The sequence below is a fragment of the Dryobates pubescens genome, chromosome Z (assembly GCF_014839835.1).
Source record: "Dryobates pubescens isolate bDryPub1 chromosome Z, bDryPub1.pri, whole genome shotgun sequence".
In the NCBI taxonomy this organism is placed as follows: Eukaryota; Metazoa; Chordata; class Aves; order Piciformes; family Picidae; genus Dryobates; species Dryobates pubescens.
Window position 1 is genome coordinate 77843129 of NC_071657.1, and position 12359 is coordinate 77855487.

The following is a 12359-nucleotide window of genomic DNA, read 5'->3' on the forward strand; positions in this document are numbered from 1 at the left end:
AACCCAGGAGGGTCCACCTCAACATGAGGAGAAACTTCTTTGGTGTGAGGGTACTGGAGCCCTTGAGCAGGCTGCCCAGAGAGGCTGTGGAGTCTCCTCTGGAGACTTTTAAGACCCACCTAGATATGTGCCTGTGTGAACTCCTCTAGGTGATGCTGCTTTAACAGGGGGGTTGAACTAGATAGCTCCACTAGTGGTGGTTCCCTTAATCCTCTGTCCTCATGGGCTTGAAAGTCGAGGCCTCTAACTGACCAATATAGGTCTTTTGAAAATATTTGGGACAGTAAAATTATAATGGGGGGATTAAAAAAAATATTTTAAAAAAGCAGGAAAGAAAAGTTGTGATAACAGTGTCCTTGTGGCCAAGAAGGCAAATGGTCTCCTGGGCTTCATCGAGTGTGGCCAGCAGGTCAAGGGAGGTTCTGCCCCTCTACTGTGCTCTGGTGAGGCCACAGCTGGAGTCCAGGGTCCAGTTCTGGGCTCCTCAGTTCAGGAAGGACAGGGACTTGCTGGAGAGGGTACAGCAAAGGGCTGCAGAGATGCTCAGGGGCCTGGAACATCGCTGATGAGAAAAGACTGAGAGAATTGGGGATGTTTAGTCTGGAGAAGGGCAGCCTGAGGGGGGATCTCATCAGTGCTGATCAATACTTGGAGGGCAGGTGGCAGGAGGGTGAGACCAGGCTTTGTGCAGTGGTGCCCAGTGACAGGACAAGGGGTAAGGGCACAAACTGGAACCTCAGAAGCTCCATCTGAGCATGAGGAGGAACTTCTGTAATTGAAGGGTGCTGGAGGCCTGGAGCAAGCTGCCGAGAATGGTGGTGCAATCTCCGTCTCTGGAGACATTCCAAACCCACCTGGGTTTGTTCCTGTGTGACCTGCTCTTGGTGCCCCTGACTGTGGCAGGGGGTTGGACTGTATGATTGCCAGAAGTCCTTTCCAAGCCCTTTCATTCTGTGATGCTGTGAGTTTCAATGTCTGTCCAAAGAAATAGGTCTGAAAAAACCCACAATTTATGTTTTTTTTCTCCTGATCCTTGGAGCTTTGGTGGTGGTGGTTCCGGCCCTTTCTCTGAACATGTGTGAATCCAGAAGAGTTCCTCTGACATCTTTAATCTTTGCTGGGAACATGAGTGTACAAAATAAGACCCTAGAGGTTGTAAACTCATCACACAGCTTCATGATAGATGTTGACAACTCAAATCATTGCCTGCTGCTTGCATTTCAGTATAACAGTGGAGTATGGTTGGAAATGGCAGCTGAAGTGAGCAGTTGAGTTCTCAGCTATTTCATGTAATCTGGGTTGGGTTTTTTTTGGTTACTGTCAAAGCTGTTTTCTGCTGTGTGGGGTGGTGGTTTTCTTAAATAGAAACAAACCTGCCAAGTGTGGCTTCAAGGAAGTTTAGAGTTCAGAAAAGACTGGAGTTCATTGTGATGAATGGGGAGCAGGATAGGAAACGGAGTGGGATATGATAAGGAATTGTTTTCTCCTATCACAGTTCAGTGCTTCATCTACGAAGTGCTCTGTGCCATGAGGTTTTGAGCAGGTTATGCAAATACTAAAAGTTCAAGTCATCTCCAAAGTCTTGAAATAAAGATTATCTACTCTGATGTACCACAGAAGGAGCTTAGATCAGATGATAAGCAGAGGTGGAACAAGTAGTGGTCACTGGGGTTGTCCATCAGCAGAATCCTACATTGTGGTCTTTTTTTCCTCACAGGCTGCAAAATTGGACAGCAGCTTGGGCAGTGCCTTTCGTTACATGGGCAACTACTACAGAGATGTTGCTGAGGACAAAAGCAGAGCTCGTGGGTGCTATAAGAAGGCTTTTGAGCTGGATGGAGCTGATGAAGAGTCTGGAACAGCAGCTGTAGACCTAAGCATGGAACTCGATGACATGGTATTGTGCATGCAAGGCTTTGGATTGCTGCTGGTTTGCTTCTCTGGTAATCCTGTCTTTGAGGAATCATCTCATGTCTCCCCTGCATTTGAGGACAAGATCTGGAAAAAACAGTTGTTGTGCCATTGCTTAGCAGCTTGCACAGTTGGACCTTCTTCAGTTTTATGCTCCAGTTTCAAATTTGGTCTGCCTGGGGGAGAAGGGTACAGGAACCAAGCACAACACTGTAGTCATCACACGTGTGATTGAGATGAAGGGTTTATCCAGAGGGGAGCATGAAAAGAAAGTTACTTTTCTCCTTAGATTTAGCTTGTGGCCCTTCTTCTCTCCATCCTTGCTGCTCTCAGGAGAAGCACACAAAATGATCAGAGCATTTAAAAATTAGTTCCTATATAGCGTTGTATAAGAACTTCTCAGCCTAGGCTATTGCAGTGTAGATGTAACCTACGCTTCAACAGGCTCCATTTGAACATCTGAAAAGCCAGCCAAAGCACCTGACTTGCTGCAAATCCAATATCCTTCTCTAGCTTTTTCTTAATAATCAAAATTCACTGTTTGCCAAACTGCAGGAAGCTGCTGTCTGTTTGCAAAGAGAGGCAGGCAGGAAATAATCCTCTCTGCAGATGTGGTAATTCCCTCCCCTAGCTTGCTGCTCAACCTGCCAGCTTTCAACAGCCCCTGCAACATTTCTTGATGACACAGTAATTAAGAGATGAGACAGTTTAATGGTTTGCTGCATCAGGAGTGATCTTCTTTAACCAGCACTTTGTGCTTTCCACAGAAGTGTGTTTGCTAACCTGACATTTTTGGTGCTTTGTTAGGACACTGCTCTGTCAATCCTGAATGAGGTGACTGCAAAAGCAGGCAGTGGTGCAGCCAAATGGGCCTTCATTCGTCGTGGGCTGTACTACCTGAGAATTGATCAGCCATCCAAAGCAGTGCCTGAGTAAGAGAACTGGGGGTGGTTTGAAGTCATTGTCCACAGATGTCCAACCCTCACTGCTCACTGCTGGGGGCTTAGACAAGATGACCTGTGAGGGTCCCTTCCAACTCCATGCATGCTGTGGTTCTGTGATAAATCCCAATAAAACAGTCCTTGCTGTTGTCAAGTTCTGAAAATCAGTTAGCTGGTGGTGGGGTGGCTTGTGCCAAACCAGAGGAAGTGGGTCTGAGCAAGCTTTGTCTTCACTCCCAGAATGAAGTCAGTGTCCTCTTCTGTGCTCACCAGCATGGGGACAGACTTGTCATGGAAAGGCAAGGAACAGCACTGAGCAGTGAGCCAGGACTGCTGTGCTCAAAAGTTCTGTAGAGTCATAAAATCACAGGATGGTTTGGGCTGGAAGGGACTTTAAAGATCATCGAGTTCCAACCCCTCTGCCGTGGACAGGAACACCTCCTGCTAGCCTTAGTTGCTCAAGGCCTCATCCAGCCTGGCTTTGAGCACTGCCAGGCTTGGAAATGCCACAACTTCTCTGTGACCTGTTCCTGTGCCTCACCACTCTCTTGGGGAAGAATTCCTTCCTCATGCCTGATCTAAGTCCAGCTTCTTCCATTTTAAAGCCATGACCCCTCATCCTGTCACTCCATGCCTTTGTGACAAGTCCCTCTCCAGCTCTCTTGTAGCCCCATTCAAATCCTGAAAAGCTGCTTTGAGTTTTCCCTGGAGCCTTCCCTTCTCCAGGCTGAACAGCCCCAACTCTCTCAACCTGCCCCCAGAGCAGAGGTGCTCCAGCCCTCTGACAGTCTTTGTGGCCTCCTGGACCCACTCCAACAGTTCCATGTCCTTCTTGTGTGTCCAGAGAACAGATAGTGCATGGAAATAATTTAACATTGTTAACTCATTTCACCTTTTATTTAAGTTTGCAGGCAGCGCTCAGGGCTGATCCAAAAGATGCCAACTGTTGGGAGTGCCTAGGGGAGGCTTACTTGAGCAGAGGCAGCTACATGACAGCTCTGAAATCCTTCAGGAAAGCCAGTGAGCTGAACCCAGAGCTCACATACAGCTTTTACCAAGCTGCTGCAATTGAGCAGGCCCTAGGCAAATATCAGAGTGCTATAGCTGCCTATCAAGAGATCCTGAAGAAGACAGAAGATTATGTGCCTGCACTGAAAGGTAATGTGTCTGAATGTGGAAGTGTGAACTCCTCCCTGGGCACATTGTGGTGCTTCAGTCTTGGGGAGAGGTTCTTGGGGACAGGTTTGTCTACATGAAAGGAGGGGTTTGGATTTTGGATGTGTGGTGCCTTGCATGAAAGCTGCTATGTGGTGACCTGCAGATACCTGTTCAGTCATGGTATAGGGGAGCCATTATTTCTCTTTCAAGTAAGTGTGATCAAGAGTTAGTGTAGCTACCAGGCCAAATGCGTAGAAGAACTGAAGACAGACAGAGGAAGCCAGGACTTCATAGAATCACAAAATGGTAGGGGTTGGAAGGGACCTCCAGAGATCAGATCATTGAATCCAACCCCCCTGCCAAAGCAGGGTCACCTAGGGCAGGCCACACAGGAGTGCATCCAGATGGGTCTTGAAAGTCTCCAGAGAAGGAGACTTTCCTGCTCCAGGACTCCAGCACCCTCACACTGAGGGATTTTCTTCTCCTGTTCAGATGGAACCTTCTGGGTTCCAGTTTGTGCCCCTTGTCCTATCAGAGGATGCCACGGAACACTCTTCAGATATTTGTAAATATTCGTAAGATCCCCTCTGGGGCTGCTCCTCTCCAGGCTCAACAGCCCTAGAGCTCTCAGCCTTTCCTCATCAGACATCCTTGCTGCCTCCATTAGACTCTCTTGAGGAGTTCCCCGTCTCTCTTGAGCTGGGGAGTCCCCAGATCTGGACACACGACTTCAAGTGTAGTCTCACCAGGGCAAAGGAGAGTGGGAGGAGAGCCTCCCTTGCCCTGTTTGCCACACTCTTCCTAATGCACCCCAGGAGACCATGGGCCTTCTTGGCCATGAGGGCACAGAGCTGCAGTTTCACTGAGCAGTCCAGCTCTGGCTCAGCAGGTAATGAAGTCAGGCTGCCTTTTCAAGAGGTGGTCTGCACTAATCTGGCCATGCATGCCTCACTCTGTGTCAGCCCTGGAGATCCATACCCCTCTGAGCTTCTCCACGTGATCAAAAATAGCAGTGAAGCATTCTAAGAGGTTTCATGAATGCTAGATGTGGTGATAGGTGTAGGTCCTCACTATGTTGCTGGAAGCAGAGAGTTGGAGCTGTCTAGCCTGGAGAAGAGGAGGCTCAGGGGAGACCTCATTGCTGTCTACAACTACCTGAAGGGAGGTTGTAGCCAGGTGGGGGTTGGTCTCTTCTCCCAGGCACCCAGCAACTGAATGAGGGGACAGAGTCTCAAGTTGTGCCAGGGGAGGTTCAGGCTGGGTGTTGGGAAGATATTCTTCACAAAGAGATTTGCCATTGGAATAGGCTGCCCAGGGAGGTGGAGATCTTCAAGAAAAGACTGGATAAGGCACTTAGTGCCATGGTCTAATTGATTGGGTAGGGCTGGGTGATAGGTTGGACTGGATGATTTTGGAGGTCTCTTCCAACCTGGTTGATTCTATTGTTCTATGATTCTATATGGGGGACTGGAACTGCTGTCTGATGATGGAACAGTGACTATCAGGAGTCTATATAATTGTGATAGCAAATCAATAACTGGTTGTTTCACATTGTCCCTGCCACTCATTCCCACCCCACATATACATCTGCAACAGGAGCCCTTTGCTGTTGGTGCTGCTGTGAATTTTTAGGTTACAGAGAGTTCTTTTGTTGTGTGTAAGTCCTTTGGATTAAGGCTCCAGGCCTGGGGCAGAGTGGCTGGAAACTGCCCAGCAGAAAATGCCCTGGGGATGCTGGGTGGCAGCAGCTGGAGCTGAGGCAGCAGTGGCCAGGGGGGCAAGAAGGGCAGCAGCAGCCTGGGCTGGAGCAGCAGTGGTGTGGGCAGCAGGAGCAGGGCAGGGCTTGTGCCCCTGGGCTGGGCACTGCTGAGGCTGCAGCTTGAGTGCTGCCTTCAGCTCTGGGCCCCTCACTGCCAGAAGGAGACTGAGGGCTGGAGCAGGGGCAGAGCAGGGGCAAGAAAGGTGGGGAAGGGTCTGGAGAAGAGGGCTGGGGAGGAGCAGCTGAGGGAGCTGGGGGGGGTTGGTGTGGAGCAGAGGAGGCTGAGGGAGACCTCCTTGCTCTCTGCAGCTCCCTGAGAGGAGGCTGCAGCCAGCTTGGGCTTGGGCTCTGCTCCCATGGAACAAGTGAGAGGAGAGGAAATGTCCTGAAACTGTGCCAGAGGAGGTTGAGGTTGGGCATGAGGAACAATTTCTGTGCTGCAAGAATGGTCAGGGCTGCCCAGGGAAGTGGTGGAGTCCCCATCCCTGGAGGTGTTGCAGAAAGGTGTGGCCATGGTGGGACTTGGTTAGTGGTTGGAGTGGATGATCTTGCGGGGCTTTTCCAACCCAAACAATTCTCTAGTGTTGGTTACTATTGCAGCTGCAAGTCTTTAGTCTGAACACTGTTAACATGTGGACATGACTCTTGGGAACATGGTTTGGTGGCCATGGTGGTGCTGGGTTGCTGGTTGGACTGGATGATCCTAGAGGGCCTTCCCAACCCAAACCATTCTATGGTTCTATGGCTGTAGGCCTTTTGATTAGGGCATGACCTATGCAGGGTACAAATCTTTAGTTCAAGTACAACACTGAGTAGGCTTCTACCCTCTCACCCCACCTCCTTCATGAAGCACATCAAAAGTATCTGTTTGGTTATATTTTTTTTCACAGAGGCTGTTTTCTCTTATTTTGCAGGACTTGGTGAGTGCCATCTCATCCTGGCAAAGTCAGCCCTGGAGAACTATTTTGATAGGAAGGCTGTGGGTTACATAGAGCAAGCTCTTGAATCATTTACCAGGTTAGTATAAAACACTCAGTTATTTAATTCCCAGTGGGGCTGTGGGTTGAGAGGCAGAAGAATGAATTGCCTGCAGACTTCAAGTTAGAATAGACTGAATGGATCAGGCTCCTGATCTATGTGCTTGTTGATAATGATTTGAATAATGAATTCTGCACTCAGCCTGCTTAAATATATGGTAGTTACTGATTTTTATGGTTTTGGTTCTTTTCTGTTTAAAATGACACAGAGTTGTTTGGTAACACCAGAGCGAGATAACACACACAGTCCTGTCCAGCAGTGCTCCTGTAAATGGGGGGCTGGGAGGAGAGGGATTTCCACCAATAATTGGTGGATGAGAGGAAATTTTTCCTTCCCTCCCTCAAATGTTTTCCTTTTGTATTTAATAGAAAATGCTTCATTGTGTCATAATTTTAAATTATCCTGGGGAGAGCTGCTGTAGCAGGAGAAGGTCCATCAGGCTTCTGCAGATGAGTAATCTCTTGCAGTGCTGTGCTGACATCTGGACAGATCAGAGCTCATCTTCAGAAGGGGCTTTTAGTCTCAGCCAAGTTGGGCCACTCCGGTGTTTTGTGGTTTCTCTGTTTTCAGTGTGTTTCTTTTACCCTTTAGACCTGTATCTTGAATAGAAAGAGAAATGGGTTAAAAAATAAACAGACCAAAAAGCCCATTGGTAAATCACATGAAGTTTGTGCCACTCCTCCAAGGGGTGGATTTGCTGTCAGAACAGGATATTGAGGTGTCTGAATGGCTGTTAAATTTTGTTTCCTCTGTCATTAATCACAGAGCAGCCAAGCACCGTCCTGATGTATCTTGTGTCTGGAAACTGCTTGGAGATACCTGCACAAGTGTGCATCTCATCTCGCCAACCACAGCCAATGTCCAAGTCCCAGCATCCCTTCTGGGTCAAAATGAAGGCAAAGAGGTGCTGAAGAAAAGTGAGCTGCTCAGTCTGGGAGGAAGGTAATCATCTTTAATTGTCAAGAGCTTCTGTGCAGTTTGAGCATTCTAGACTAGGACTCTAGCTCAGGTGTCCTAGACCATTTCCCTTCTACAAAATGAAAGACCTGATGATCTGTGAACACCTTCACGTGGAGCCAAGGTTAATGAGGCATGTAAAGAGAATTCACAGTTCATAGAATGGTTTAAGGTGGAAGGGACCCCAAGGATCATCCAGTTCCAACCCCCTGCCATGGGCAGGGACACCTCCTTCCAGCCCAGGTTACTCAAGGCCTCATCCAGGCCTTGTTGCTCAAGTCCTTCTCCTCAGGGCTGCTCTCCAGCCCTTCATCCCCAGCCTGGGTTGGCACTGGGGGTTGCCCAAGCCATGTGCAGGACCTTGCCCTTGGCCATGTTCAACCTCATGAGGTTCACACAGGCACACTTGCCCAGTCTCCTCTGGATGGCTGCCATCCCTCAGGTGTGTCAATTGCACCACACAGCTCGGTGTCATTCACAAACTCAGTGGAAGAGAGAATTCTTTATTTCTGTCTCTGGGAGCTCATGGTGATGGAAAATACTGTAGCATTTCTGTAGCCTCTTCTGTGCTTTGTGCAGTTGGGTGCAGAAGGCAGGGAATGCAGCTGCTGAGTGAATCTCAGTCACCACATGTGAGGTCAGACACTTCATGGGGGATGTCTTATTAGCTGTAAAACTGACTGAGGTTTGTTTTAAGTGAAAAATGTGCAGATTGTAACTGACACAGCTTTTCTTTCATGCACATCTGTGAGGAAACTATAGAGAAGAGCAGATTTAGATTTGATGTTAGCAACAAGTTCTTTACTGTGAGGGTAGTGGAACACTGGAAGACACTGCCCAGGGAGGTGCTTGGGACCCCATCCCTGGAGATCATAGAATTGTTAGGGTTGGAAGGGATCTCAAGGATCATCCAGTTCCAACCCCCCTGCCATGGGCAGGGACACCTCACACCACAGCAGGTTGCTCACAGCCACTTCCAGCCTGGCCTTAAACACCTCCAGGGACGAGGCTTCCACCACCTCCCTGGGCAACCTGTGCCAGTCTCTCACCACCCTCATGGGGAACAATTTCTTCCTCACAGCCAAGCTCAATCTCCCCACTTCTAGTTGTGCTCCATCCCTGCCCAGTCCTATCACTCCCTGACACACTCAGAAGTCCCTCCCCAGCTTTCCTGTAGCCCCCTGCAGATTCTGGAAGGCCACAAGAAGCTCTCCTGGGAGCCTTCTCCTCTCCAGCCTGCACAGCCCCAACTCTCTCAGGCTGTCTCCATGGCAGAGCAGCTCCAGGCCTCTGCTCCTCCTCGGGGCCCTTCTCTGGACACCTTCCAGCACCTCCAGAGCCTTCCTGGAACAGAGGCTGCAGACCTGGACCCAGAGCTGCAGGTGGGGTCTGAGCAGAATGGAGCAGAGGGGGAGAATCCCCTCCCTGGCCCTGCTGGCCACACTTCTCTGCATGTAGCCCAGGCTCTGCTTAGGTTTCTGGGCTGCCAGTGCACACTGGGGGCTCAGGTTGAGTTTCTCCTCCGCCAGCATCCCCAAGGCTTTTTCTCCGGGGCTGCTCTCAAGCCAGTCCCTGCCCAGCCTGTATCGGTGCTTGGGATTGCCCTGACCCAGATGCAACTTGCACTTGGTCTTGTTGAGCCTCATGAGGTTGTCATGGGCCCAGCTCTCCATCCTGTCCAGGTCCCTCTGGATGACCTCCCTTCCCTCCTGCCTATCTGCTGCACTACACAGCTTGGTGTCATCAGCAAACCTGCTGAGGGTGCATTCAGTGCCACTGTCCATGGCACCAACAAAGATGTTAAACAAGACTAGTCCCAGTACTGATCCCTGAGGGGCTAGACAGGGCTTTGGGCAACCTGATCTAGTTCAGGATGTCCCTGCTGACTGCAGAGGGGATTGGACTGGATGACTTTTGGAGGCCCCTTCCAATCCAGACCATTCTATGACTGCCTTTAGCCAAAGATGATTTCTGTAGAGATAACTGAATGACAAATCAGTTCATTTTTGTTTGCTTTCCATTTGTGTCTGGTTTTCTTTGTATTTATGTCTGTTTGCTTGGTGTAGGTTTTTAGACACTCTTTGAAATGCTTTTCCAGCTTTCCTGTGGTGGAGAGGCAAGGAGTAATGTTGCTGTGGTTGATGTTTCTGTAGGTGTTACAGCAGAGCCCTGAAGCTGATGCATTTGCCCAGCATTTGGTGTGACTTGGGGATAAATTACTATCGACAGGCAGAGCACCTCACAGCAGTGGGCACTGACACCAGCGAGACCAGCGAGCTGCTGGAGAAGTCCTTACAGGTACTGCCTGCTTTTCCCATTCCTTCAGCTTTTAAACTGATGGGAAGGGAAGGGAAGGGAAGGGAAGGGAAGGGAAGGGAAGGGAAGGGAAGGGAAGGGAAGGGACGTTCAAGATCATCATGTCCAAACTATCAGCTAATCTAACACCACCTAATCAATTAAACCATGGCACCAAGCAGCCTATCAAGTCTCCCCCTGAACACCTCCAGTGATGGTGACTCCACCACCTCCCTGGACAGCACATTCCAATGGGCAATCACTCTCTCAGTGTAGAACTTCTTCCTAACCTCCAGCCTAAACCTCCCCTGGCACAGCCTGAGACTGTGTCCTCTTGTTCTGGTGCTGGCTGCCTGGGAGAAGAGACCAACCCTCCCTTCAGGTAGCTGTAGAGAGCAATAAGGCCACCCCTGAGTCTCCTCTTCTCCAGGCTAAGCAACCCCAGCTTCCTCAGCCTCTCCTCACAGGGCTGTGCTCCAAACCCCTCACCAACTTTGTTGCCCTTCTCTGGACTCGTTCCAGCAAGTCAACCTCCTTCCTAAACTGAGGGGCCCAGAACTGGACACAGGACTCAAGGTGTGGCCTAACCAGTGCAGTGTACAGGGGCAGAATGACCTCCCTGCTCCTGCTGGCCACACTGTTCCTGATGCAGGCCAGGATGCCATTGGCCCTCTTGGCTGCCTGGGCACACTGCTGGCTCATGGTCAGCCTACCATTGACTAGTACGCCCAGGTCCCTCTCTGCCTGGCTGCTCTCCAGCCACTCTGACCCCAGCCTGTAGCACTCGGACATTTGTCTGCATGTTCTCTATCCTTGGTAAAAGGCAGCCACCAGCATCCTGGCCTGGATCAGCAATGGTGTGGCCATAAGGGATAGGGAAGTGACACTGGTGAGGCCACACCTTGAATTCTGGGTTCAGTTTATGGTCTCTCACTGCCAGAAGGACACTGAGGGCTGGAACAGGTCCAGAGAAGGGCAACAAAGTTGGGGAAGGGTCTGGAGAAGAGGGCTGAGGAGGAGCAGGTGAGGGAGCTGGGGATGTTTAGTGTGGAGCAGGGGAGGCTGAGGGAGACCTCATTGCTCTCTGCAGCTCCCTGAGAGGAGGCTGCAGCCAGGTGAGGCTTGGGCTCTGCTTCCTGGTGTTGGGTGATAGAAGGAGAGGAAATGTCCTGAAACTGTGCCAGGAGAGGTTGATGTTAGGCATGAGGAACAATTTCTGTGCTGCAAGAATGGTCAGGGCTGCCCAGGGAGTCCCCATGGCTGGAGGTGTTGCAGTTGCCATAGCATTTGGGGCCATGGTTTAGTGGCCATGGTGGGACTGGGTTAGTGGTTGGACTGGATGATCTTGGAGGGCTTTTTGAACTCAAACAACTCTATGACTGTATGAAAACTTACACCTCTAAGGAAGTGAGTTCCTAAAGTCTTCATTTTAGCTGTCATAATGAAACCCCAAAATGTATTTTCTTCCAGTGTCTCAAAAAAGCTGTGAGGCTTGACAGCAAAAACCATCTGTATTGGAATGCACTTGGTGTAGTTGCTTCCTGTAGTGGTAAGTCTTCAGCAAAACCCCTACCTCCATAATATCCTGAATTAGGAGGCCACCTGGCTAATGGTCTTCATGAAATTCAGCTGCATCCTTCTCTCCTTTTTCCCTTTTTTTCCCCTTTCTCCAGCTATTGGGAATTATGCTCTGGCTCAGCATTCCTTCATCAAATCGATCCAAGCTGAGCGAATCGTAAGTGCTGGAGGCAGCTGCCAGCTGTTCCCAGTGGGCACTTGAAGCTTCCTCTTTTCCCCTGCTGCTGCTGCAGGGTGATTTGTGATGAGGGTCATCAGATACCACCCTTAAATTTATTTGCTCTCTCTAGAATGTTGCTGCCTGGACCAACTTGGGGGTTCTATATCTGACGACAGGACACATTGAGGTAACTGTCTATCCTCAAGATTAGTTCCTTTATCTTTTCTTTTAAAGGCATATCTAGGGGTGGGAGTGTGGGCAAGAAGTGAAATGTATCCCTCTCAGATTCAAGCAGCTGACTTCCTTTGAAAGAAAATAAATTGGCACCTGTACCTTACTTGAGGTGCAGCAATGAATGATTTGTTCTGGAAGAGACAAAAGTTCAGTGAACTGAATTGGGTAGGTTATTTTCCAAGCAATTGCATGGGCTGGAGATCTTTGGAAGAACTGAGCAGTGGTGGTGAAACCACTGCACACCAGCTTTGAACAAAAACAACAAACCTTTATTTGCAGCTCACACACTGAACTTTCTTAAGTTTTGCATAGGTGGCTGCTTTCAGCT

The 12359-nt window shown here is 49.6% G+C and overlaps 1 protein-coding gene across 1 annotated transcript in view; it reads left to right on the forward strand.

Annotated features, from left to right (window-relative positions):
* The window catches only part of SKIC3 (SKI3 subunit of superkiller complex), a 29748-nt gene extending 17740 nt beyond the window's left edge, over positions 1 to 12008 (forward strand). The window contains exons 14-22 of the mRNA XM_054177797.1: positions 1718 to 1897; positions 2719 to 2843; positions 3757 to 4010; positions 6684 to 6786; positions 7573 to 7749; positions 9918 to 10062; positions 11530 to 11608; positions 11733 to 11794; positions 11928 to 12008. Of these exons, the coding sequence (XP_054033772.1) occupies positions 1718 to 1897; positions 2719 to 2843; positions 3757 to 4010; positions 6684 to 6786; positions 7573 to 7749; positions 9918 to 10062; positions 11530 to 11608; positions 11733 to 11794; positions 11928 to 12008 (1206 nt within the window). The remainder of the gene's footprint in view (positions 1 to 1717; positions 1898 to 2718; positions 2844 to 3756; positions 4011 to 6683; positions 6787 to 7572; positions 7750 to 9917; positions 10063 to 11529; positions 11609 to 11732; positions 11795 to 11927) is intronic.
* The last annotated feature ends 351 nt before the right edge of the window (positions 12009 to 12359 follow it).